At 43.9% G+C, this 24,606-nt stretch overlaps 1 protein-coding gene across 32 annotated transcripts in view; it reads right to left on the bottom strand.

The window, feature by feature from the left end:
* Positions 1–243: 243 nt before the first annotated feature.
* The window catches only part of CAMK2G (calcium/calmodulin dependent protein kinase II gamma), a 157,800-nt gene continuing 133,437 nt past the window's right edge, over positions 244–24,606 (bottom strand). For 2 of the 32 annotated variants that reach the window (XM_035138185.2, XM_035138188.2), the window contains 10 exons: positions 24,387–24,419; positions 18,374–18,442; positions 17,042–17,086; positions 15,535–15,583; positions 12,557–12,670; positions 10,330–10,461; positions 7,006–7,081; positions 5,587–5,681; positions 3,995–4,243; positions 244–2,574 (listed from right to left, as the gene is read on the bottom strand). In XM_035138185.2, coding sequence (XP_034994076.1) covers positions 4,008–4,243; positions 5,587–5,681; positions 7,006–7,081; positions 10,330–10,461; positions 12,557–12,670; positions 15,535–15,583; positions 17,042–17,086; positions 18,374–18,442; positions 24,387–24,419 — 849 coding nt within the window. In that variant the 3' untranslated portion in view covers positions 244–2,574; positions 3,995–4,007. The remainder of the gene's footprint in view (positions 2,575–3,994; positions 4,244–5,586; positions 5,682–7,005; positions 7,082–10,329; positions 10,462–12,556; positions 12,671–15,534; positions 15,584–17,041; positions 17,087–18,373; positions 18,443–24,386; positions 24,420–24,606) is intronic. The other 30 variants (XM_060275059.1, XM_060275060.1, XM_035138187.2 and 27 more) reach the window with 16 other exon arrangements.

The raw sequence follows: 24,606 nt of genomic DNA, 5'->3' as shown, positions 1-24,606 counted from the left end.
TCAGGAGAATACAAGAGTACTATGTGACTTTGCACCATTTAAATGTTATTTTATTAAATATTTCCGGTTCAAGGTTTCATTATAACAAAGCTATGAAGGTTCTACCAACATTCAGAAAAAAGCCTAACTTGATTTCAATTAATTCTCTATCATGCAAAATTTTTGCATCAAACATCTTCCATTTCCTGTTTAAAACTTGATATAATATTATATATAGATGCTTACATTAACCCCATAAGAGAACATTAAGAATGCTAAAGGTTTATAGCTGTGTTGGATAATGGCCATACCAAGCTAAGGTTCTCATTAAATTAGAACATGTCTCAAAGACTGTGCAAAAACAAAGACAAAAAACTTCAACTCAAAACTGTTCCAAAAAAAATATTTTTGAAAGATGCAGATACTTAATACAGAGAGGGTTTATCATTAATAATCTTCAGATAAAGAGACAAGGAAAGATCAGACCTAAAAGCATGCAGAATTTGTCATTTTTTAAAAAGCTGCATAACTAATTTCCTGTTCCCCACATGGTGGCTTTATTGTTAAAAACCTGAATAAAATCATCAAGGATTTTCTTTGTCGCCTCACTCACTAAGCTTAGTGCTATCTAAGGATGTTCTACATTAAAAGTCTCACTTCTATCCCTCTACTTGAGTCAGCATTCCTTTTCTCCTTCACCTGGCTCTAGACGAGGCTGAAAAAGGTTGAAGGATTTGCGCAGACAAACCTCGCAAAGGGTAAATTCCCTTTGCTGTGCTGAAGATAAGCTGTGATAAATGCCGTGATAAATGCTGTGGGACTGAGCTATCAGCCTTGTTAGCAGTAACAGAAGCTAGGATGTTCACTGCAAAGTAGAAAACACATTCCTTCCGTTCCATGGGATCGTCGCAACTTTCTGTTGTCCTAAAACTCCATCAAAAGGTTGTCTTCCTGCTATTCTCTGCTTAGTCCTTTTTAGGCAGCAAAGGGGTGGAGTGTAATTTAATGGAATCCCATATTCTCAAATGTAAGTGACCGTACATGCAAAAGAGATTTGGTGTCCTCCGTGTCCAGAGGACAGGGAGTCAATCTGAACGTCAAAGTTTACCGGGAAGGTTTCTATCCCACCTCTACTACATAAAAATGGGTAAAACAATGGCCAAGGTGTACAACTGTCAAACATTTTCCATGTAGGGAATAAAGAGCAATGCCTGCCTTTCTTGGTGGCAAGGGAGACAATTGTGGCCAATGCAAAATGGGTGTGTTGGGTTCCTAGTTGTAACTACAGCAGAAACTGGAGAACCTTCTACATAAAGTAAAACCAAAGTTCTGATTCAACGTTTAACTGAGTAAACACACCACCACAGATGATGGGAGGGAGATTTTTTTTAAAAATACACCCAATGGAACAACAGGAAACAAAGCTGTGTCAGAGGGACTGGGCTAGTGGAAAAAGCACTTGCCTGAAGTCGCTGGCTCCCTTTGCTTATTTATCAGAAAACAAATAAAACTGGGAAACCAGCAAGCCCCATAGTTACAGGGGTGCATATATATATTTATATATATATATATAATCTATTTCAGTATAAAACACAAACTAAGTTACACACCATACAGGAAGCTAACGCATGTGTGTGCAAAACTTCAGGGCAGGATGTTAACACAAAGCTTTTCAACTGTTTCCTAAGCAGCACATATTCTGCAGCAATCTGGATCCCATCTATTCTAAACAAAACAAAACCAAGCCATTCATGTACCCTCTTCCCCCTAATATCATTTGCTCTTAAACTTTGCCCTTATAAGCTGACTTCATGCCTCCAAGGAGCGGCTGTTTCTTTAAAAAAAATAAAAATAAATCAGTGCACCTCTGAAGAGCAAGCTCCTACGCTATTTAATCCAGCTCACATTTGTTCCTTAAAACATTCTTGTTCATTTTAACGCAGTCCATCAGTGGGACCCAGTGGCCGAGCAATCGGCTGACTGCTGCACATCTCCACCGCTGACCCTTGGGCTCAAGTCAGTCTGCTGTATGGCAAAGGGCTGAGAAATGTCCTCCTTCCACCTTGCCCCCTTTTCTCCACGCTGGCCCTGAGAGCTCGTCGCCAGCCATATCTCGCCGATTAAAGCTGCAGCATAGCCCGGACATGTTAGTTCCCACTGTGCCTTCACAGAGCACAGGTTCCAGCATTTTGCTGCCTGAGCTGCTTTCTCTTTCCCCTTTCTTTGCTCCGGTTCTGAAAGATGCTCCACAGCTGCTGCCTCATCATCAGCCCTGGAGAGGAGGCGCTGGACACTCCATCATGGATGATGATCTCTTTTCTATACAAACAATATGGGTTTTCTCTCTTGAGATTTAAAAGACACCTTCATACAGCAGAAACAGACACGATGGATCCATGGAAAAACAACAGAAAGGCGGCAGCGCCCGGAGCATCAGATTCATGCAGGGTTTCGTGCATTTGGCTGCTGCCGGTTTGTAATTCATATATTATTTTTTTAAACGTCAAAACGAACATGACCGTTGCTGTAATTCAGGCACTCCAGAGCTGCTTGCTGAGAAGATATTGCCCTCCCGCTGAGTATCTCCGAAAGCTGCTGCAGTCAGAAAGGGGAGATAGATTTGAAGGGTGGGAAGACAGAAGGAAACGTAGCCAGGTTAATGGAACAACTTACATGAGGAATTCTTGGATGGATACACCTTGATTTAAGGTGGGGTAAGGGATTCAATTAGAGAGACTACAGTTTCATTAGAAGGCATCTCTCTCACCACCCAATTAAGTTACTATTCATCCGACCCACTTGCTTTGAAGTCACTTCTCACAGCGAACAATAAAACCTGCAGCAAGTAATGGAGCAGAATCTCATATTGGGTGAGATCAGTTTTCTTTTTCTGTTACTTTTATCAGAGGGAAAACTGGAATTACCCAGCAGCTGGCATAATTAGGCAGGTTTGTTTTTGTTTGGGGGGTCTGTTTTTGCAAGCTTCCATTAAGTATTTTAACTTGAGTTAACTGTAATCTCAGCACTGCACTTAGTGGAAGTCAGCATTCCCCAAGACTGAAACCTGGTTAGCAAACTCCGTTCAATAATGAACCCTGGTTAGCAATGTCTCATGGTGGTGTCAATGAACTGTTTAACCATGGTTCAAAATTCAGTGGTGGAAAAAGACCAAAAGGAATTCATGTAAAAGAGAATGAACTGGGGGATGGGTTAGGTGCCTTTAAAATGCAGTACTTCACTTGTGCACAGAATTGAGAACATGTTCCTAGATGTATAAAAATATAAATGTATTAACAGCATGAGCAGATTAACTATGCTGTTTATCATTGCAGATGATATCAGGAGTAAATTGTTGGAACAGGTTGGAACAATTTATTTCCTTGTTATCTATGTGTGAATACAGGAAGTGAGGGGATCAAGTCAGGAGCCAATAAATGTAGGCCTCAGTATACTCTTCAACACTCTTCTGAAGCTGTCAAAGCTAAATCTTCAACAATTCCAGACATTGGGACACACCGCCTTTTGTGCATGATTTTGCCCAGCACGGTCTTCAACAGAAGACCATGAGAAACACCAGGCATAGATAATAAAATTCTGGCTTGGTGTATTCCTATTCTTGTAGACAGGAGGGAATTCAGCACTGAGTTAGCCTGCACCTTCTGGGACTGGAGACGCAAGGCTAAAAAAGCTCTTTTGAGGCAGTTGGAACCTCCCACCAATCTTCAAGAAGGCCGAACAATGACAACTGTGAAACAACACTAAGGGGAGAAAACGACATTTGTCTTGTTCATCATCCTCCTTTGCCTTTCCCACCCCTACCTGATAGGTCTGACACCTTCAGCATGCTTTGTGCTTCACTGCTGGGAAAACAGTAGTGAGCATTATCTACTTAGCCAAGAGATTTGAACTGCCATGTATCTTTGCAAGTTCCCACCCACAGGTCTCCTTGGTCAGGCTTCCTCTGCCATTCTATACTTCCTCTTTGTACTGGAGAGACATTCCTGGCCCAACATACCCATCTTTCAGCTTCACTGGAGTGGAGCTGCTGGGGCCCCAGAGCAGTGGTAGTGGACATTCAGCCACTTGCCGTCACGGCGGTGCCAAACACGGGTTTCTTCCGACTGCGTGGTGCGGGGTCGGCCTTGACCGTCAATATACTGTGTCAAGCGGATGTAGGCAATGCAGGCTGCGTCATCACCAATAACGTGAACGTGGGGGTTCAGGATGGTGGTGTGGATTGGCTTGCTGTTGTTCTTGGACAATACTGGGGAGACATGTAAAACAATCAGCATTCCCCCTAACCTCGCAAAGAGAAACAGGTTTATTTCGTTCATTACTTTGGTCACTTCCCCCAACAGATCACACATCCTTTGCTTTTCTTTCCATCCCAGTCAGACCATAATGAAGCAGTCCGACCAACTGCCCCCACAAAACTCCTTCCTTTTCCTAACTGCTTCTATGCTCCAGTCCCTCAAATAATTTTCTTTAAATGAATTAATCTCAGACTCCTAGAGAACCAGGATACTTTATTATTATTATTATTATTAATTATTATTATTATTATTATTATTATTATTATTATTATTATTATGCTGTGTGAACCTAAAGGATTATTTGAAAATAAAAAACAATGGTTTTATCAAGGAACAAAGTTGACTGCTAAGGAGAAATAAAACAAACATAAGCAGATTGCAGAGAAAGGGGCCATCATTTTTCTCCGCCTGCCTCTGGGGAGCCATAAGAGATTCCAACAGTCAGAGCCTGCTTGTAAGTGGCTATCTTTCAAGTGTTGGTTATAGCAGGGAGGAAAGAACCTGAATCTTGCTTGATACTATTATTATTTATTCATGTATGCTTTCTACTTTCTAAAGAAGTAGACAAGGTGGAGTTCACATTTGTGTCCTTCTACTATTCCCCTCCCCCTTTCTTCTGCACTCTGATGCTTATTTGCAGGAAATTCTGGTCACCCCATATCTCTAATAATTTATTCATTTATATTCATTTATATTCATTTCTATACATGGACTCAAAGGTGGGAGAAGGGTGGAAACCAAGGTATCGTCAAAGCCACATGGTTGATAAATCAGATGGTTGTGAAATCACCACTGAAGAAACCCTTTTTTTTGGATCCTGGGGATTTTAACAACTAATTGGCCAGTCACAAATATCCAACTTCTGGGGCTGCTATGAATCTTCAGACACTGCTGAATTACACCAATTATCAGGATTCATTTCAACCTGGTTTCAGGTGTGCCTTCAGCACAGAAATTAATTGCCTTGGTGTCCCAAATGGATAGCCCATATAAGGAGAAACTCTGTTTGTTCTTCTAGATTTTTCTGTAACTTTCAATACCATCAATCAGTATCCTTATGGACAGGCTCTCAGGGTTGTCGTTTGATGGTGTATCAGGCAACTGATACAAAAAATCCAATTAAAAGAAAAACTAAGAGGAGAATTCTGGAGTGCAAATTTCCAAGATAATACACTTACAGTAAGTTCCCCACTGCCAATCTAAGTCCAGAGATGGTCTTAAAACTGCAGTTCTTTCCTACCTAAGCAAGCAGGGTCAAGGGTAATTTTGGTGTTGCCAGTTCTCTACCACTCACAGTTCTCAAAGTAAAACTTGTGGAAATCCATTCCCTCCACGAGATTCCCCAGTGCTTCAGGTTCAAATGAGGTTAATCCAGGGTCACAGATCTTCCTGCAAGAAACAAAAGTACAAAGGATCTCATTGGTATCTGAACCTGCAGCCTGTGTCAATATAGACTGTTTGCACCATGCAGTATTGATTCAAAGGACTCCCCAACCAGGAACAGAAAGTTGAGCTTCCTTAAGTATTATAATAAGCCCTAAGCATTTTCCTAAGCCCTACTTTATGATAGCCCTTTTAGCTTCCTAGAGAATGTGCCACCAGGAAGAGGTTGCAATGCATTACGGGGGGGAAAGAACACTAATCACTGACTAAAGTTTATATGTTGGGAAAATAAGCTTGTTTGCTTGTGTTTATGTGCATGCTTGCACACACTCCTCTATGCAACAGAGAGTGCTTATTAGTATTCACCTCTGCACTTCTACTAAAGTAGCTGCATTTATTCATGTAAATCAGATAATCTTTGGCCCTCCAGGTGTTGTTGGGACCCCAACTCCCATCAATACCAGCCAGCATGGCCAGTAGCCAAGGAAAACAAAAACTGGAGTCAACATCTAAGAGGCCACACATTCCGCACTCCCAATGTAAATGCAAATTCAGGTTCATAGACAGCTCTGTCCACACTTCCTTTCCTGCCTAGTTAGAAAACTAGTCAACTCTTTATTTTTAAGTTGTCACCTTAGAGAGCATTTAAAACTGCCCATACAGCAGCAAATACACACACACTTGCCATATTTACATCCTACTTCGTTCCTGTGAGAAGATTCCATATAACCAAGCGATCAAACACCAAATACATCTTATGTTGAGACTAAGGCCTAGTTTTCACTTAGGTGGTAAACCTGCATGTGGGCTGTGTCGACTGTAGGTGAGGGTTCACATGACAGAATAAAGAAAAGTAGCATACCACAGAGGTTAGGCGAATAACTTTCTCTCCAGCATACTAGTTTTCTGCTCACATGTTTGTTTGTATGAAGGAGGAGGCCATTATGTGAGTCCCCACCTGCATTGTGAAGTGGTACAGTCCAGCAGAAATTTACTTAGCCTGACAGTAAATGTTATTCCTAGATTCACACCAACAAGTGTGATCCTCATTGCCTCTATCAAACCACAGCAACTAGAGAGACTTGTTATTGCCCTCCCTCATAAGCACACAGGTACTGGGATGATTGATAAACACTTGACTATTGAAATTCATTTATTTTTTAATATGACTTAATAAATATAATGGACTGAAACTGTACGTGTATCAGACTACTTATATTTACGTTTTTGCTATTTTCTGCTCCCCTTCTCCACCTCACCACCCCATGGTTATGTCGTCTTTGACCCAAATTATCTGGCTTCGAATGGCCAATTGTGTTTCTCCACTTACGTGTATGCCTCGAAGTCTCCGTTGTTGATTGCCTCAATCAGCTGCTCTGTTATCTTTATGATCTCTTGTTTACGCACTGGAGAAGGGAATAAAAAAAGAGGCAGCTTTACAGCACATGGGAGTTGGGACAAAACATATGGCAAGCAAGTGCTCCCTTCCGGAGATTCAACAGAGCAGTGTTCGCAGCGGTGGTTGCTCTCTTGAATCCCAGAACAGTAGTAATGACAGCTACATATTGGAAAGAATGGAGTCTGGAAGATGGAAGGAATGCAGGAAGAAGGGAGAAGGCGGCAGTTTGAACAGCAGCACTGCTACACCCAAGAAAAGGCTCAGCTCTAACAATCTGTGCAGGAGGTATGTGGAGAGCACCAAGGATCAGACTACCGTCACATTTCCATTACACTATTTCTAGGGTGGAAAGACCCACTGCATCATTCAAATCTGAGGTGCAGATATGAAGAGGGGGAGGGTCTACTGGAGGCACGATGATCCTGACCTCAATCATGGTTACAGCAATGGCAGCAGGGCCAGGAGCTCAGGTGCTCGCTCCCTCTACCTCTTGAGCAACTTTCCTCTCAATTTTCCGTCCCTTATTGCATGCCCACTGTCACAAAGGGTACTTAATGCAAAACATGGCTCCCTCATAAACCTAGGAGTGGAACCATGCTTTGAAGTGGGTGTGCAAACCATCGTTTCCAATGAACCTGGTTTGCGTTCGCTGTAATTTGCACCGGGGTGCACGGAGAATACGAAGCCATTGCTAAAAGATGCGAAGGAAAGAATGTGGGAGTCATTCCAGAGGGAGCTCAGGGAAGGAAAGGGTGCCTGCACCGGAGGTTTACAAACTGCATTATGTTTGCAATGGGCCACAGAAGTCCCTCACTTCTTTGAACTGTGGGCTTCAGTTCCACAGATCCCCAAAGAGAACAACAAAAGGATGACACATTGACAGGTCTACAGAAACTGCCTATAAGTGCCTGTTTGATGGCTTGAACCATCCTTTGCCAACTTGGTGCCCTTCAGATGTTCTAAACCAAGACTCCCACCAGCAGAGGATCCAAAACAGCTCCCAAGAGCCTTCCTGTATCAAGATGCTGTGCCAATGAAAGGTTCCTAGCTGTAGTATCACCTTCCTCTTTCACTGGACAACCTTTCAAGACACAAACCACCTTCTTAGTATCTGCTCCTACTGCATAATTATATAGGATTATGCCTTACTGTGCTACTATCAAATACTGCTACACACACTATTTGCAGGAATGATTCTGGCACACTGGAACCTATTCTCAGCCATACAATCAGCCACAGCTCCTGTGTTCTCACTAGGAACTGTGAACCATCAAGCTGAATGCAGACCACCAGCCATGTATTGTAGCTTGCCAGGAATTTTGCACGCAGACAACTTTGTGGTTTTTTCCAGTCTGTTTTGTAAGTGGGTGCAAAAACATGTTTTCCAATGTTTAGGGGGATTTGTTTAGACTCCCGAGTTTGAGCTTGTTCCAAAATAGCCATGTGTACAGCAGAATGCCCCCAATTTTTAGAGGCACTGAGGCACCCCATGGATTTTTGAATCCCAGACAGGAAGCAGTATCTGCCTCTCCTTTACTCCAATTCAATTAAAACAAAGCTGAGCAAGTTCTAAGAACTGGACCAACTACAGGCCTTGAATGCATAAAGATATGCTACCTGGATGGAAAAAACCGCTGACTTTCTCTGTTCTTAGACATTTCCATGATTGTGATTGCCCTTGGCCCTTGTTTTGGTCAAAAGAGATAGAGCTCAAGACTTAATTTGAGAATGTGTATACTTCCACCGAATTCAAAATGCACACAGTTGTTGCGCATATTAATTACAGAAGTGTGACAGCAGAAAAGCTCTTGTTGGAACCATATGGGAACAGGACAAGAAATAGTTTCTAGGATTCAGGTCTGAGCTGAATCTGTTGGTGCAAGGCACCACACATTGCAAGTCACTGGCTGCTGTTCATAAGAATGTTTCATTTACACAGGTAAGACATATAGTCACTAAGCTTCCCTGGAGTCCTTTGAGGCAAAAGGCAGGGCAGAAATGAATGAATGAATAGCCAATAACAGCAACAAGACCTCTGTAAAGTGGGAAAAACTGCTTCATACCCCATCTATCAATGCTTTCATTTCCCAGAGCAGAAAGAACAGTTCTATCAACAAGGCCATCAATAACTTCACATGCCTTATGAACTTTCTGTATGGATGCTACTGTTACTAGTCTTAAGTGATTATGACGGGACCTATTTTTTCACATTTGCAAGTGAAATGCTGTCCCAACAACAGGGGGAGCATATGGATGTGCTGAGGCGGCCAGTGCATCACATGGAGAGATGCCATGTACATTTCGAACCTTCACCTCCTGCTGTATCCTCCAAAAAAGGAGCAAAAGGCAGCTCTATTTTGTCTCCTTTCAATGTCCCAGCTGCACAGATTGCAGCTGGCCAAATCAGAGAGAAGACACCCCTGTAATTACCACATTGGCATTTTCAATGCAGAAATGGTTCGGAAGCACACGGAGGCCATTCTTAGACCCTCAACATCATACATGCAAGCCGCTGAACCGTTTCCCTCCAGCGATGCTTGGATTCACCTGGAATTAGCATACTTGCCTTCCAGTCCTCTACCGTGGTGAATGCTTAGGAATTGCGGCTACATAACAAGAAGTGTTGGATGTTATATGAATATACAAATACATACACTCCATGCCAGGCCCAACCACAGCACTGTCTACACTGACTGAGAATACATCTCACTGCTGCCAGAAAACCTTTTCAGTGGAGCCACCAGGATTGATGTTTTACATGCAGAACGCCTCCTAGCCTGTCAACATACAGGAATTGAGGCTACAGAACAAGGAGAGCTGGATGAGATCAAAATACTGGTACTTCTCTAAACATCCACACAGCAATCTCCAATGCATTAAAACTGTGGAAGTGGATGGAAGGGTGACAGATGGCACACCTATGGTACGGATTCATTTATTCCAAGTTTGGAACTTTGCTAAGGCTGGAAACTTTAGATGGCGTAACCTTTTTTTTTTGTCTGCAGTTGCAGCTTGAGAATTGTGCTTGCTGTTTGGGGCTGATGTTTTCATGTGCCCAACGGAGGTCTGAACTGGGGCTTCTTGCTCCAAGCTAGCCAATTCAGGAGAAAGAAATAATTCAAAGAGAGGGAGTGAGGGAGGGGAATATATATTTTGGAAAAATGAGAGAAAAAGGTTCAGAAAAGGTAGATAAGTAAGGAGGCTAAGTACTAGGTGTTGTTTTTTTCTACTCCTGCTACTACAAAGCTAACTTACATGGCGGATTGTTAAGTGCAAATGGAACTACAGGAGTTAGAACAGGCTCCGACTGAGCGCGGTCCAACTCCACAGTTTGCCCTGGGCTGTCCCAGGCAAGTAGTTTCTCTTCACAAGATTGTGTAGTGGTAGCTGCAAAACAAATGCAAGCATTAAAACAAAAATAAAAACCAGAAAACAAAATAAGGACTGCATTGAAAACACACACACACACACACACACACACACACACACACACACACCCCTCCCAGATGCAGCAATGCCACCAACTTCTGCAATGCAAACCAAGTGGGGAAACTGGATCCTCACAAAGAGAGTCTTTCAAAGCAGCAACTAAGAAATACAGTAAGATTTGAGGAAGGAGAAGGTGAAGGAATCTAACTCCAAATAATAAGAGCAACAGATAAAGCACAGAAGCAGGGCTCCCTTGCCTCCCCCTGAGCAGGATTTCTACATGACCCTAACATGCCTCATTGTGGTTCTACTTTACAGGAGGGGAACAAAGGCTTTGCAATAGTTTGGAATGGAAGATGATGTCTCCTTTGGTCAAATGTTCATTCCAACTAGGCAATGCTGGGATCCAACCCCCCAAATACTTTCTCACCAAACCTATAGATTTTGGAAGAGGGTATTGTTTGGAGAGGAGATAAAGATCATCTCCATATAGGCTTTGAAATACAAATGTAATAAACAAAAATCATGATGCTTTGTTAGCTGTTCCGTATCACTTTCCTCCCATCCGCCTGCCCACGTTCAGCTTCACACACACGTACGACTCACAGAAACAAAATGACTTAAGACAAAATTTTGCTTATCTCATTACAGAAGTTGGCTGCTTAAAAACAGTCCAGTCCTGGTTTTAGAGTAAAATATGAGCCGAGATGCTACAGTTGAATGGAGTATTTCAACTCTAAAAACCAAGGGGCACTAACAAAGAAGTCTCTGAAGGATTGATAGCAGATAATTTCAGGTGAACAAGAGAAGAGTAGGAAAAGGGGGGCAGGGTTTTCAAATCTGTTTTTTACTAGAAAGGGGCTGAATTTGCTTGTGTTTCCAATTCCCTGCTGAAGTGTGCCTCTTCAGTGAGGGATAACCTGAAGTCAAGTTGCAAGTGTTTCTCATACGGTCCCTATGCAGGATCATAACCACAGCTCTGACACATCTCAGCAAAAGTTTCTCAAGACTGATAGTGAGTAATCTAGACAGCTATACTATCCCCAAGGTGCTGCTGGACAGAGAAAATATATCAGAAATGGGTTTTTGAGTTCTGATTTTTCTGTGTGTGCAAGTGATGTGCATGGGTTCACACAACGGCAGTTTAAGTCTTCTGATTTTAACTGATATACCAATGATTTCCTTCCACACTGGTGGGCAATCCTGCATGGAAGGTTTTGTGCTGTGTGCTGTGGTCCCTTCTCACCCATGGTGTGCTGTGTTTGTTTGCTCCATGTGCAAAAGTTGGAAGACCCCCAGCCAATCAGGGCTTCCTGTATACATCTGCAATCACCACTTGTGGCATGAAAGACCTTATCTCATGCTTGTCCCTGCACCAATGTAGGAAAGGGATATTGTGTCCATAAGAGCTGTAACCTAACAAACTTTTTAGTAGAGGCCTTCTCAGCCAGCGAAGACTTCGGTTTACTGAATATTTCTGAACGCTGGTGCAGAATTGAACCTCTGCCCTACAATGGCTGATTAACATTCTACAGCCTTTTAAATGTGTCTGCGGGAAGGTGGAGATTTCATTTTGCTGTTTTGTTTTAAATTATGTACTTGTTTTTATCCCCTATTTTATTCTGTGAACCACCATGAGATCTTACGATGAAGGGCGGTACATAAATCTAAAATAAAATAGTAAGATGATAAGATACATATATACCCCCAAACAAAGTGTCATGCCCAAGAATACACATCAATAAGCACTTTTTTTAAACAATTGCAAAGGAAGTATGTGGTATCTGGCTAAGGAAAAGAGGATATGAAATTAGCTAGGTCATGGTTTCATTTTATTGTGGCAGGGGGAGGGAAAGGAGTTTCTCTGAAAGTGTTACATGAGCAGAAATGGTTCGGGGGTGGAGATGAATCAGATTGAAAATATGAAGTGTTGGAAATGGGAACCAATATTCTGGAAGAATATTGCAGAAGCCGAGGAAGACAGAGAAATGGGAGAAGAGAGAGTCACAGTAGGGAAAGGAATGCTGTGGAGGACTGTAAACCCTGGACTTACTGGCTGAATAACAGAGAGAAAGCTGGGACTGCCTGGACTCAGTCTGGGTTTTGCTCTCACAGTGACTCCGTCCTTCGAGCACTGAGCTGCCATCCCCGATGGAGAGAGGGGGCGCTTGCATGGCAAAGGATGCAGAACACACACACACACAAAACATACACACACAAATAACAAAACAAAATAAAAAACAATGTACATTCAGTAAAAAAAAAAGATAATGGAACAGGACATCAAAACAAGTACAACACTCATTACAAAAAAATCTTGCCGGTGAATCCTGCCAAGACATGACGTTATCAGGTATCGTGCACAGCTAAGGGCAGAGTTGGCTGCTTGTCCCTACACCTGTTCATATAGCTAACACTGAAGCTGCCAACTGCGTGAGTCTGTTTACGATTTTTTTTTCATGTTTACCTGCATGAATCCACTATCCACCACCAAGCTCATCTATAAACTACACTCACGTAGCAACGGCGGATAAGTGGCTCAGCTCTGGCAGAAGAGTGGATTGTGAAAGGGCACTCTGGCAAAGAGCAGCTCATCATGGGGAAAGCAGATGCGTGAGAGAATGGGAAAGAAATGACAACGGTGGAGAAATTATCCTTTCAAGGGACTAGACAGCGAAATCAGAGCTTGGTTCATTCAATGGAGCATACAGTGGCTTCTCTTGAAAGGAATTTATCAAAAGCTCCCACATGCAATTTCTCTTGCAACCCGTACCTTTCTTTTAGCTCTGCATACACACTTCAGAATTACAAGATGCTCTTAAGAGGGCACTTCCTATACGGATGTTTACAATACACTGGCACATATGGGATTTGAAGCCAATATGCTAGGTTAGGCCATTTGCCCATGTAGCCCAGTACTGTTCGACTCTGACTGGCAGCAGCTCTCCAAAGACCCAGGTGCTCATGCCAGGGACTGATCCTAGGACTTGGTGCGCAGAAAGTATGTGTTCTATAACTGAGCTTCGGGCTCTCACTTCAGAGCACATAATGATGCTCTTTTTACCACCACACCACTCCTTATTAAAGCATGCACATGTATTATTTTTGCCTACAGGCAAAAACAGCTAATGCTCTTGACAAAAAATATTCTGTGTTATGAGCTCTCTTGCTCTCTTAGGAGCCTGTTTCCTTGAGTAGAGTGTGAATACTCTCACATACCAGGTCTGTGACCAGTTTCTGTGCCACTAGGCTACGTTTTGTTGGTATTCCAACAAAGGAGCGGGAAGTAGCACATACTTGCTATTGTGGTCCATTCATAGATGCTGGCTGTCCACATCTCTTTGTTCCCCTCTGGCACTTTTCAGGTGGCTAGATTTAGGATAGGCTCCCCCAAGTTGCTAACACTACCCTCAGGGTAGCAGGTCCAATTAATGGCTCAGGGCTAATAGATCAGTCTTACGAACTAGCCAAGGCAAGGGGACATTTCAAAAAGGTGTTCTCAAAGGTACCTGTGCCTGTAGAACCCTCAAATCTTTTTCTGGATCTGTCAGCCCCCATCCCTTCTTTATTTCACTGTGTGACTTGCTCACACATATGAGCGAATGAAAGTGGGCTGATCCTTGATGAGGCACGGCCTCCTGTGTGGAAAGGCTTTTTGCTGAGTATTAAAGAGTCACTGTGGAATGCACCGAGGGTTTCGAACAGCTTAACCAATTCGGCAGTGCCCTCCACCCCAAATGCTCTTTGGTGTCAGTGTTACATTGATGGCTACTGCTACGATGCAGTCTTGTGGCGCTGCTGGCCTAAATTATGAGACTTGTTCATATGGTCTGTTGACCTATAAAAGACCATATGGGTCAAGATCTAGGTAAGGTAAAGGTAAAGGACCCCTGGACAGTTAAGCCCAGTCAAAGGTGACTATGGGGTTCTGGCGTTTGTCTCGCTTTTCAGGCTGAAGGAGTTGGCGTTTGTCTGCAGACAGCTTCCCGGGTGATGTGGCCAGCATGACTAAACCACTTCTGGCGCAACAGGAAACCGTGACGGAAACCAGAGTGCACGGAAATGCCGTTTACCTTCCAGCCACAGTGGTACCTATTTATCTACTTGCACTGGCATGCTTTCAAACTGCTAGGTTGGCAGGAGCTGGGACAGAGCAACGGGAGCTCACCCCGTCACGGGGATTCCAGATCTGGGTGTACTGGTAGAGGCAGAGTTATATAAGAACTATAAATGGGGGTAAATCCTTTGAGAAAGCCCTACTGACCAGCAAATAACTTCTGGCTGCTCATCTTAAGCCTTCATTCACGTTAGGAGGGATATGCCATCACAGCACAGTCTTCCCCAACCTCAAGCCTGCTGCTGAACTATAAACCCCAGGATCACAATCATTGGCCATGCTGGGAGGGGCTGATGGGAGACTAACTAAATATGCCAGTTGGGCACATCTGGGGACTGAAGGTTGGGGAAGGCTGTTGTATTCAGTGGCCCCCTAGTACTGAGTCTTACTCCTGCACAGCTGCTAGGTGAGGTAGGCAGGCTTGAATACAAGACATTCTCGCAGGCAAATATCTCTCACAAACGGAATGCAGAGAGCATCCTCCCTCCAAACCAAATGGTGAGCCATCTGTGATCGGGCCCCATTTCACACAAATGTTCTGATGAGCTGAAGAGAATGCAAGTTGGTTCCTTACGTATTTTTGGCCGGTGGGACTAGTCTACAAATAGCTCCTTGCACTTGCGTAAGGAGCGGTGATATAGCAGTCCGCACCCCCCAAACTCCCAGGATTAGGTGAAATCTCAAAAACTTTTAAGAAGGCAGAGAATCGTACATGCCTTCCTTAGACAACAGGAAGTCCTTCAGCTAGCAAAATCCTTATGGCAGCCAGCCTACTGCCCCACTATACTTACTCCTCCAACTACAACTAGGGGAGGGGAACATAGACCAGTCAACAAGGAGCCTGGCATGGAAAACTGCTCTGTCTCTGCCAGTGAGTCTGGGCTATCTTGCCCACTTGCAGCCAAGGAACCTACCCTTCAGGTCTTCATCTTCAGTGGTAGTATTACAGCTCTCCGTAGAACCCTGCAAGAAAGATTGGTAGATGGAAGTATCGAAACATGCATGACAGGGGGCTTTATAGGCTGAGAGATTTCTATATAAATGGGAAACCTATCAAAGAAATGGAATTTAAAGGAGAAATGGGGAAACATGCACATCCCTTGGTGCGCATGGCAACAAATCAGCACTTTTCTGCCACGTGTGATCTTTCTGAGTTTGGAAATTAAATTCTTATTTCTCCACACTGTTCAAAAGGTATAATTTCAAATATTTATAATTTCTTTTTGCTCAAATATGAACCCGGACAACCAAACAGGTGTAAGAATACCCTGAAACAACGATCTGGAATGTGACTTAAAGGAAGATACTTGGCTAGTAATATTTTTGGGGGGGTTAGGGGGGGGGAGACTCATTTTCGTAATATGAAGAAGTGTCATTAAAGTATAGGGCTCAAGTAGTACATGCCTTCTGGAAGTTTCTTGTATATAAATGCATCTGGAACCCCAAGGTACTAGAGGGGATGTTCAGAAAAATGGGTCATGCCTTCAATTTATTGTACTTTTTTTGGCACCTGCTATAAACATTCCTGTTTAGATAAGCCTGCTTAGGACAGTTGAAGTAATTTCGATCTGTTTTAGTATGTCAACGTTTGTATGTTTAAAAGTAGGGTTGCATTTTTTTCTTGATCTTACTGCTTTATCTTTTGTAAACCACTTTGAGGTTGTTGTTTTTTAAAACAATCAAATGGTGCATAAATATTGTGAAATAAATCAAATTAGCAAATAAACAAAATGTTTCCAAGACTGATTGAAGGCACTGTTTATGATTCTTTAAAGGGCTTCATTAATAAATCAGAGGGTCACAGGCCCCTACATTACAGGGGGTTGGACTAGATGACTCTTGGGGGTCCCTTCCAATTCTATGATTCTGTGACAGGTGTCTCCTCTCATATGAACCTTCGGATTCTGACCTTTACCAGGGGAAACCCTGCCCTAGATATTTTATTTTTTAAGAGGTAGAATTTAGTGGTGCCTGGGGCAGGGCTTTAAAGTGGCACCACATATGTGGCCACATTTGAAAGAGGAAAAGGCTACGGAAATTAAGACGAGGTAGCAGGACAATGGCCAGGAACAAGGACAGCAAAATGCTGCAACTACATATTGTGAAAGCCATAGGGGTATAAACGCAAACCTCAACTCGATGGTGAACCGAGTTCCCCAGCTCTCTCCAGAATTTGTAGCAAAAGCTTATGTTGTGCATACCCTCAAACTCACACACCCCACATTGGTGTGGGTAAGGGAGAGGGAAACAGAGAATGCAAAGATCTCAGGGCACAAGGTAAGGTTTCCTATGTGTTACAGAAACTGGGAGAGATCTCGTTTATGACGCTGCTTGTCTGGATGCACTCTATTAGACTCGGTTTTGGGGGACAGTGAAAAGGGTGTTTGGGACTACACAAGTCCTTTGTGATCTGTCACTTACCTTTATGCCATCATTAGCATTGTGCACAACAGTAGTTTGCGGTTCCTAATTGAAAGAGGACAGAAATACAAGTATCAGATGTCAGCTCCAAAACTTTTCTCCCTCCGTGTAGTGCCTGTTGGGAGAGCAAAGTGACAAGACCAAAGCACAAACACCTCTATCCTAAAACGGTGTAAGTACATCCCACCCCATCCCACCCACCTTAAAGGGCCACTCAAGAGTTTTGGAAGAGAAATATCCAATTGTAATAGATAAACTTGCAAGGAGACAAAGCCATACATACAAGCCTCTCTATATCCCAATTTTCTTTGTGAACTTTCCTCAGCTTAGAATATTTCCAGCAGTGCCCAAGAATTAGTGAATCACGGAGGATACTGGTTATTTATTACTTTTAAAAGCCAGCATTAGCATTTCACCCAGATCAGAGAGGAGAAGCAGGGCTTTGCCTCCACGTTTCCCCCACAAATGACTCTGGAAGGACATTCGCAATTTCCCCACAAAAATGGCAGCCAAAGCTCCATAGCAAAGAACTGCTCGAGTAGGTAAGTTGCAAAGTCCCACAGTTGGTTGAACTGAAGTTTCCAAAATGAGACATTTTCAACAAAAAGAGGAGGGGAGCAGCTGAGCGTCACAAGAGCAGCATTTTAAAAGCCAACGCATGGTGAGGTACAGTGAGTAGAGGACGGGGTTAAAAATTATGAAACATCCCAAGGAGGAGGGGGAACCTCTCCGAAGCATTACACGGAGTAGAAAGCAACTATCCAGTCTCTTAAGACTCCTAACTTGCAGTCATTCCTGTATTATTTTTGAGAAACTTGCCCAGTTCTGTTCCAACATTCTATGACAGTATCACAATGCCCACAATGTTCATCCATTTCTGTGGCCCACAGCCTACTTCCAAGTCTTTAAAATTAGGGCCAGAGTGGGCATTGGTTGAGCTGTCAAAAACAGAGGAATGTGTGCTCCCGCTGCAAGCATGTTAATCGGGAAGAGTGAAAAACCCGGTGCAAGTAAGACAAGGGCAGAAGTTTCCAATTCCATCATTCTTTGGAGACTGGATGTCGTTGACCACCCCATCATGGCCTCCTTGAGGTCAAATTATATCAGGCACACGGACCGAGATCTGTCAGGACAAACTGCAGGCCTCACACACAGACACCACAGCGCTTCTGCACCTCTCACTTGCAAGGGAGCTTGGGATAAGAGCCAGGGGCAAGAGATTGCAGACAGAATTAAGCAGAAACACGGAGCAGCAGCAAGCAGCATTCTGGGCAAGGGTAAGAACCAAAAGTAAAAACCAAAGAAGGGCAGATAAACGGTTGGGAAAGATACCATGGACATCTGCACTGGGGGTGATTCTTTTGCTGGGCTTACTACACTGGCTTTGTTGTTGGTCTGCGGCTAAGACAGAAAAACAGATGGTTTAGTTTCCCCCCCACCCTGCTGGGAAACAGTCATAAAAAACATTACATTGCTATTGCTGCAAACAAGACATTTCAACTCAGTCCCTTCCCAAAGTCACCTGTGGAGGGGAAAGGAAACAGGAGAAGGTGTAGTGGAACAGGTCATGCCTGGTTTGCCACCTTTCATGGCAAAGATGCACCCAGATACCCACGGAAGATTAAATAGGATTGGGAAAAGAACGAGATGCGTATAGATGGGTTAGTCCAAAAGCAAAGTGGCAAGGAACTTAAGGGAAGATGAGTAGCTTAAATAGGAGTGTTAACTTAGCCAAGGGATGGAGGAGATAAGAGAAGGGAATACATTCAGATGAACTGCAATATGTTGGATGGAACAACCTGGTGGCTGGTCACATTCAGAAACCTTGTGGCGGGAGCAGAAGGAAGATATTAATGACTAATCCCTCAGTGGGCCAGAGAAACCAATGTGTTCAATGACCTTCCCAGAATTCCACGTAAGTTTTTGATGTTGGACATAAGTTGGACTCATGTTCACACAAACCTAGTTCACTAAAATATCTTGACTTTATGTCCTTCCTTCCTTCCTTCCTTTCCCGCAGTTCTGGATCCTAGCATTAGAAGTTGCAAGGGCTAGTTGACTCATATGCCTCTCTCAAAGAGCGGAAGACTCCCAGCCCAATTATTTCCCAGTATGAGCAATCCTGCTCGAATTCAGGTAAGCCAGAAATGTATAGGTTGTGGTCTAGAAGCATGTTTTTCAAGAAGCAGGCAAACCCGGATGCTTGGTCTCCTTGGCGATGCACAGCAGAGGCCAGCCCAACCCTTTCCTGGCTGCCAAAGAGCAGACTGAGAAAGGAGCAGATAAGATGAACTAGTCGAATGACTATCCTACTATGGGAGTCACTGTCGAGCTGAAACTTATTTAGTCTGTAGTATCCACAGGGAAGTCATTTGGAAATCTGAGACAACTGGAAGTTGTATATTTGCAGTTCACAATGTATTGCACAGGCCCAGAGCGTAGTCTGAAGGTACATGATGCAATTCTACCGCTGAAACTAAAAGCAAATCTGGTCCTGGTTGGGAGACTGCCTAGGAAGCATATGAAAGTCACTCTGAGCTCTTTAGAAAAAGTGTAATAAATACATGATAAAATAATGGGAGAGGCAGATACCCTTTGGCAAAACAGAATTATACTGACACAGAAATATCTTATTAACCTGCTCTATCAAGCACCTTCGCCACAATAGCACCATGGCTGCTCCACTATTATGCATTTCAACTGGTACCAAGCTCCGCCCCCCCCCCCGGGGCAGTAGTCTTGCAGTAGTTCCATATGCACTAACACATCAATTTGCAATACGAGTTAGAAAAAACACAGTGTTTCATGGTGGCCAACCATGCAATCATCAAGATATTCAGAAGAAGTGTCAAGGATCACCTGTAATGATAGCATATACGTCTATAGGAAGAGGGCAACAGAAAATTACAGACAAAGTTGGGGAGATTTTTGTAACCTGGGATAACCCACAACTAATTTATTTACTTGACAGGTACTGGCCGACACAGTGAGCCCTCTTCAAATACAAACTCCAAGGCATTGGAGATGGCTCCCCATTATACAATGTCACTTTGCTGTGTTTGAGAGAGGAAATCAAGCAACCATGTGGGAGAGCAACCCCACCAAGATGAGGATAGGGTGGGAAAAGACCTTTCCAATTAATTAGCCCTGCCAACATGGTTCTTTGAGTCCCCCCCTCTCTCACACACACATACGCTCCCACACTGCACCAGTGTGGCACTGCATCATGGGAATGTCGCTTTAACACCGCCAAGTGTGAGTAATGGGTTGAGCAGGTGCAACAAGTACAAGCTGAACGCAAACCCTGTAAATAACCCCACACAAATCTCAGCTTCATGGAGAGGCATTGCAACCAACCCTAAGCATGTTCCGACTTTAACCACGCCCACTCTGTAGCATGTGTAAGCAGAACCGACATGCAAGCCATTGAAGCTGTGCTTTCCAGAATTCTGCTCTGTTAGAATTATGCTCAGGGCACACTCACCGGCAGACTTCCTTAACCCACATATCGAAACTGTTCACTATGCTATGTGGGTTAGAGGTTTTCAAGTTCTAAAAGGTCCATGAGAACTATTAACCTCTCCCAAGGGAGGTCATGAGATGCCTCCAAGTTGGCTGGGGAGGTGGTATCTCTGCCCCAGATCCCCTCGTGGCTGCAACCCTACACAGGGAAACAGCTCTGCTTTGGTTAATCCAGTTCTCGTTTTCTCCCCCCATAACCCATGATAAAAAGAGAAAGACAAAGCAAGTGTAAAACTGGGTTTCAACATATGTTCATTTGCACCAGCTAGGCCTGACGTTTCACATACCTTCGAGATGCAAATTAAAAACAGACAGTAACACGTGTGTTTCTGTACCTTCCACCACATGGGACAATGTGCACATCACAGCAGATATAATGGTTACAAATAAAACCAGTAGCAAATCTTCTTGCTGCCTCATTGCTTTTCCTAAAAACAAAGTCTTTGTGAATGAAGACTTAATTCCCACACTTAGGATCCCGCTGATTTTCTTCCTTGCTATGCTGCAAGCACCTCTCTCGCTCTCTTTTCTTTAAGAATTCTGGTATTTAACACGGGATAGATGCCAAATGAAGATCTTTTTGAAAATATATAAATTAATAAAATCTATTCATGGGTGTGTGTGTGTGGAAACGGCCCACTCAGCTCCTATTGAAGATTATTCTTAATACTTTAAAACAGGAGTGGAGAACCTAGGGTCTTGTTAGGCCGTGAATGCAGTCCAATGGGTGTCTCTGGACAAGGGCAAGCCCCTCATCCACTGCACTCTGTGCCCTCTGGGTGGAGGGATGTGTTTATTGTGGGGGTGCAGAAGCCACTGACACCTGACTGACTGGAACACAGCCTACTGTACAAAAAGCTAAGACACCCATCCGTTGCTTCCACTATTTTTTTGCTTCTGGTTCCACCTGAAAAGGAAAACAGCTCTCAAGCTGGAAAACCCAACCCTGTTTTTATAATGAAGAACTGCACCCCAACAAAGTAAACCCAAAATCTCATTAAGCAACGGTGCAGCCAAGAAAAGCACTCACCATATGCAAGGGACCTTGTGGTGTCTTTGCCACATCTTTGACTCTCACAAAGAGATGCAGAAGGGAAAGTCACCTGAGCTACCTTAACATTGCAACCTTATGCATGCTTACTTGAAAGTAAGCTCTGCTGTGTTCGGTGAGGCTTACTCCCAGGTTAGTGTGCATAGGATTGGGCTGAATGCATTGGAAATCAGTAGTAGCAGTATTCCAAATCAGAGACTGAGGACAGGTCAAATACATACACATAGGTTATGCGGAGAATTCACAAGAGAAAGTGGACCTTCACATTAAACCTGCTATTAACAGACATGTGAGAGGGCAGCCAGTTGTCTGCCTTGACAGCAACTGGCATACACAATAGAAATAGTGGCAGGCAGGCATAGAGTTCGTTCATATGCTGATTTACTATCTTCCCAATGCAGCAACTGGAAACACAAGCTGGGCACTGCTGATAATGAGCAAGACGGAAGAGAGTGGTTTCCTATAGAGAACATGACCTTAAGATCATTTAGCCCACATATGGAGGGAAACTTTGGTGCAGTTATCATGATATACAAAATTTTAACTTTGCTGTTACAGAGGGCAGGGGCCACTAGGAACAATGTCCACCTCCTGTTCTGCTCTTGTGTCATCAGAAGTACTAACTAAGGGGTTCAGGAGGTATAAGTGAGAAGACAACAGCCCAACCTGCCACCTTGCATCAAGGCCATTTGTTCCTATGGTGTACTTGCATTGATGCTTTACCATGAACTTCTCCAGCTGAGCATTCAATGGCGACGTGGCCAGCTCTGCTGTTTTTACTTTATAGTAGCAAGCACAAAACCTGTTGATGAAGAGACCACCTGTATTCTCCAGGAGTCATCCTGCTGTGTCAGATGGCTAGGCTATAACCAGATATCCCACCTTCATTAAGATTAGGCCAGGTACTGTCCAGCCCAATGAGGAGACAGGGAGCAAGTACCTGTGTCATGGACACATGGTGCGCTGGGATCTTGATTTGGAATGATAACAAAACCCTGAGGCCAAATGGTGACGATCTCCCTGCCTAATGTAGAAAGCCTCACTCGGCAGAAAGTTAACATTGAGGCCAATCACTATCTACTGACTCCAATGAGTGTTACTCTAGCTGGTAATCTCTGTTGAGGGGGGGAGCATGGAGCAGCATCCTCTTGTGCACTTTGGAAAGTAGCTAGGACCATTCTACTAGGTAGGTTGTGGTGCTGTTTCTTCCTTGTCCAGGAATTGGCGGGTGGTGGTAAGGTTTGGATGAGCACTCATCAGTGTTGGTGCTGACCTTCTCCCATCAGATGTCAAGGAAATAAACAACTTTCTGACTTTTAGAAGATCTGAAGGCAACCCTGTTTAGGGAAGTTTTTAATGTTTGATGCTTTATTATGTTTCATGTATTCTGTAAGTCACCGAGCGTAGCTGAGGAAACCCAGGCAGATAGGCAGGGTATAAATAATAAAATTATCATCATCATCATCATCATGGCACATTCAGCAGGTACTGCATTGTGACAGACTGTAACACTGCCCTCTATCTGCCTCATGGTTGCTCTTGCTCTGTGTTATATATTGCTCTGAGTTATACGCTGCTTTGGTCCTGAAGGCAAAATCTTGGCTGGAAGTGTAGTGGTAGTACTTACAATCCCCCACCCTCCTTGTAAGCTGACTTTCATTTACAGGGAAGTGAGAAAGAGGAGACTCTGATGGGGGCGGCGGCGGCGGGGGGGCACCCTAAAATTAAAACCTGAGGAGGTGAGCATAGCAGGAGCTTTACCTAGACTCTGTTTCTTGTCTGTAGATGGAGCTGTTGAGAGTGCAGGAAGTCTTCCCCCCCCCATGAAGGAAGTCTAAAGCTTTGGCTCAGCCACTACCCTTCCCAAAAGCTACCCAAAGCAATCCCTAAGGAAAGCTAGGAGAGGGGTGCTGATGTAATCAGAATTTTGCTTGAAGGAAGCGAGAGCTTCATATGACGAGCGACATAGAATGAGACTTACTTCTTTTGACATTTGGTTGCATTATATATCCAGCACATCCGGGGGGGAAATACACATTCATTATGAAGGGGGAAATGAATGGGAACAGTTGTCAGATATGTGATTAATGCCAACTCATTTTGGCATTAATACCAACCATATACTTTTGGAATTTTTTTGGTGCGGGAGGAGCACTGAAGTGGAAGGGAGAAGACGGGAAAAACAACTGTGTTACGGAAGAGGGTCTTAGGCACAGAATTCTGGGAGGAAACAGGAAGTTAATGATGGGTGTGAGCCACACCATGGTGCTGCATCTTTTCACCCAGGACACGAGGAAAAGGCCGTCTGTTCTGCACTGCAGGGCTGCTCACCACCAAGGAAGGTAGCGCTAGCGCAGTGCAATGCCGGCTCCTGTGTCCATTTCAGCACTTCTGCAATGAAATACCCAAGGTTCCATGCCCAGACGAGAGTGCAGAGACCATGCTCTTCTTGGCCAGGGTAAGGCTATGCGGACAGCTGATCCAGCTTGGGAGGCTGTTTATCAGTTCACTCAATATCAAAAGCTGAATTTAAGGTGCCCATCTTTCAGAACCAAGTCAAACCCTTACCCAAGGGCCTTGTCTACAGCATGATCCTTTCCGTGAGAACATGGACCTTTCGAAGTGCAAGATGTCTCCCCTTCCCACCAGCCCCCAGCCCCACCCCTTGCCCAGACATGCTATGTGAAGGGGGTGATGAGCACAAGCTGGACGTGCATGGCATGAGAATGGTGATTGCACAGGGTCACAGGCAGTTTTATGGGAGGTGCTCACCATCAAATGCACGCTGGAGCTTGACTTCCTTTTCTGGACACACCATTGAGAGGAGGAAAAAAAGAAGGAAAGAAAGAGATGAGAAGAGAAGCAGAGGAAATGTTGGCACTTGTGTGTCAGCACAGACCCTGCTGCCAATCATGCTCCTCCAAGAAAGGATCAAGATGGCACAAACATTTGGGCACATGGAAGGCAGAGATCATAAACCTGGCGAGACAGC

The sequence above is a fragment of the Zootoca vivipara genome, chromosome 5 (genome assembly GCF_963506605.1).
Source record: "Zootoca vivipara chromosome 5, rZooViv1.1, whole genome shotgun sequence".
NCBI classification, from domain to species: Eukaryota; Metazoa; Chordata; class Lepidosauria; order Squamata; family Lacertidae; genus Zootoca; species Zootoca vivipara.
This window is presented reverse-complemented; position numbering and strand designations above follow the sequence as displayed.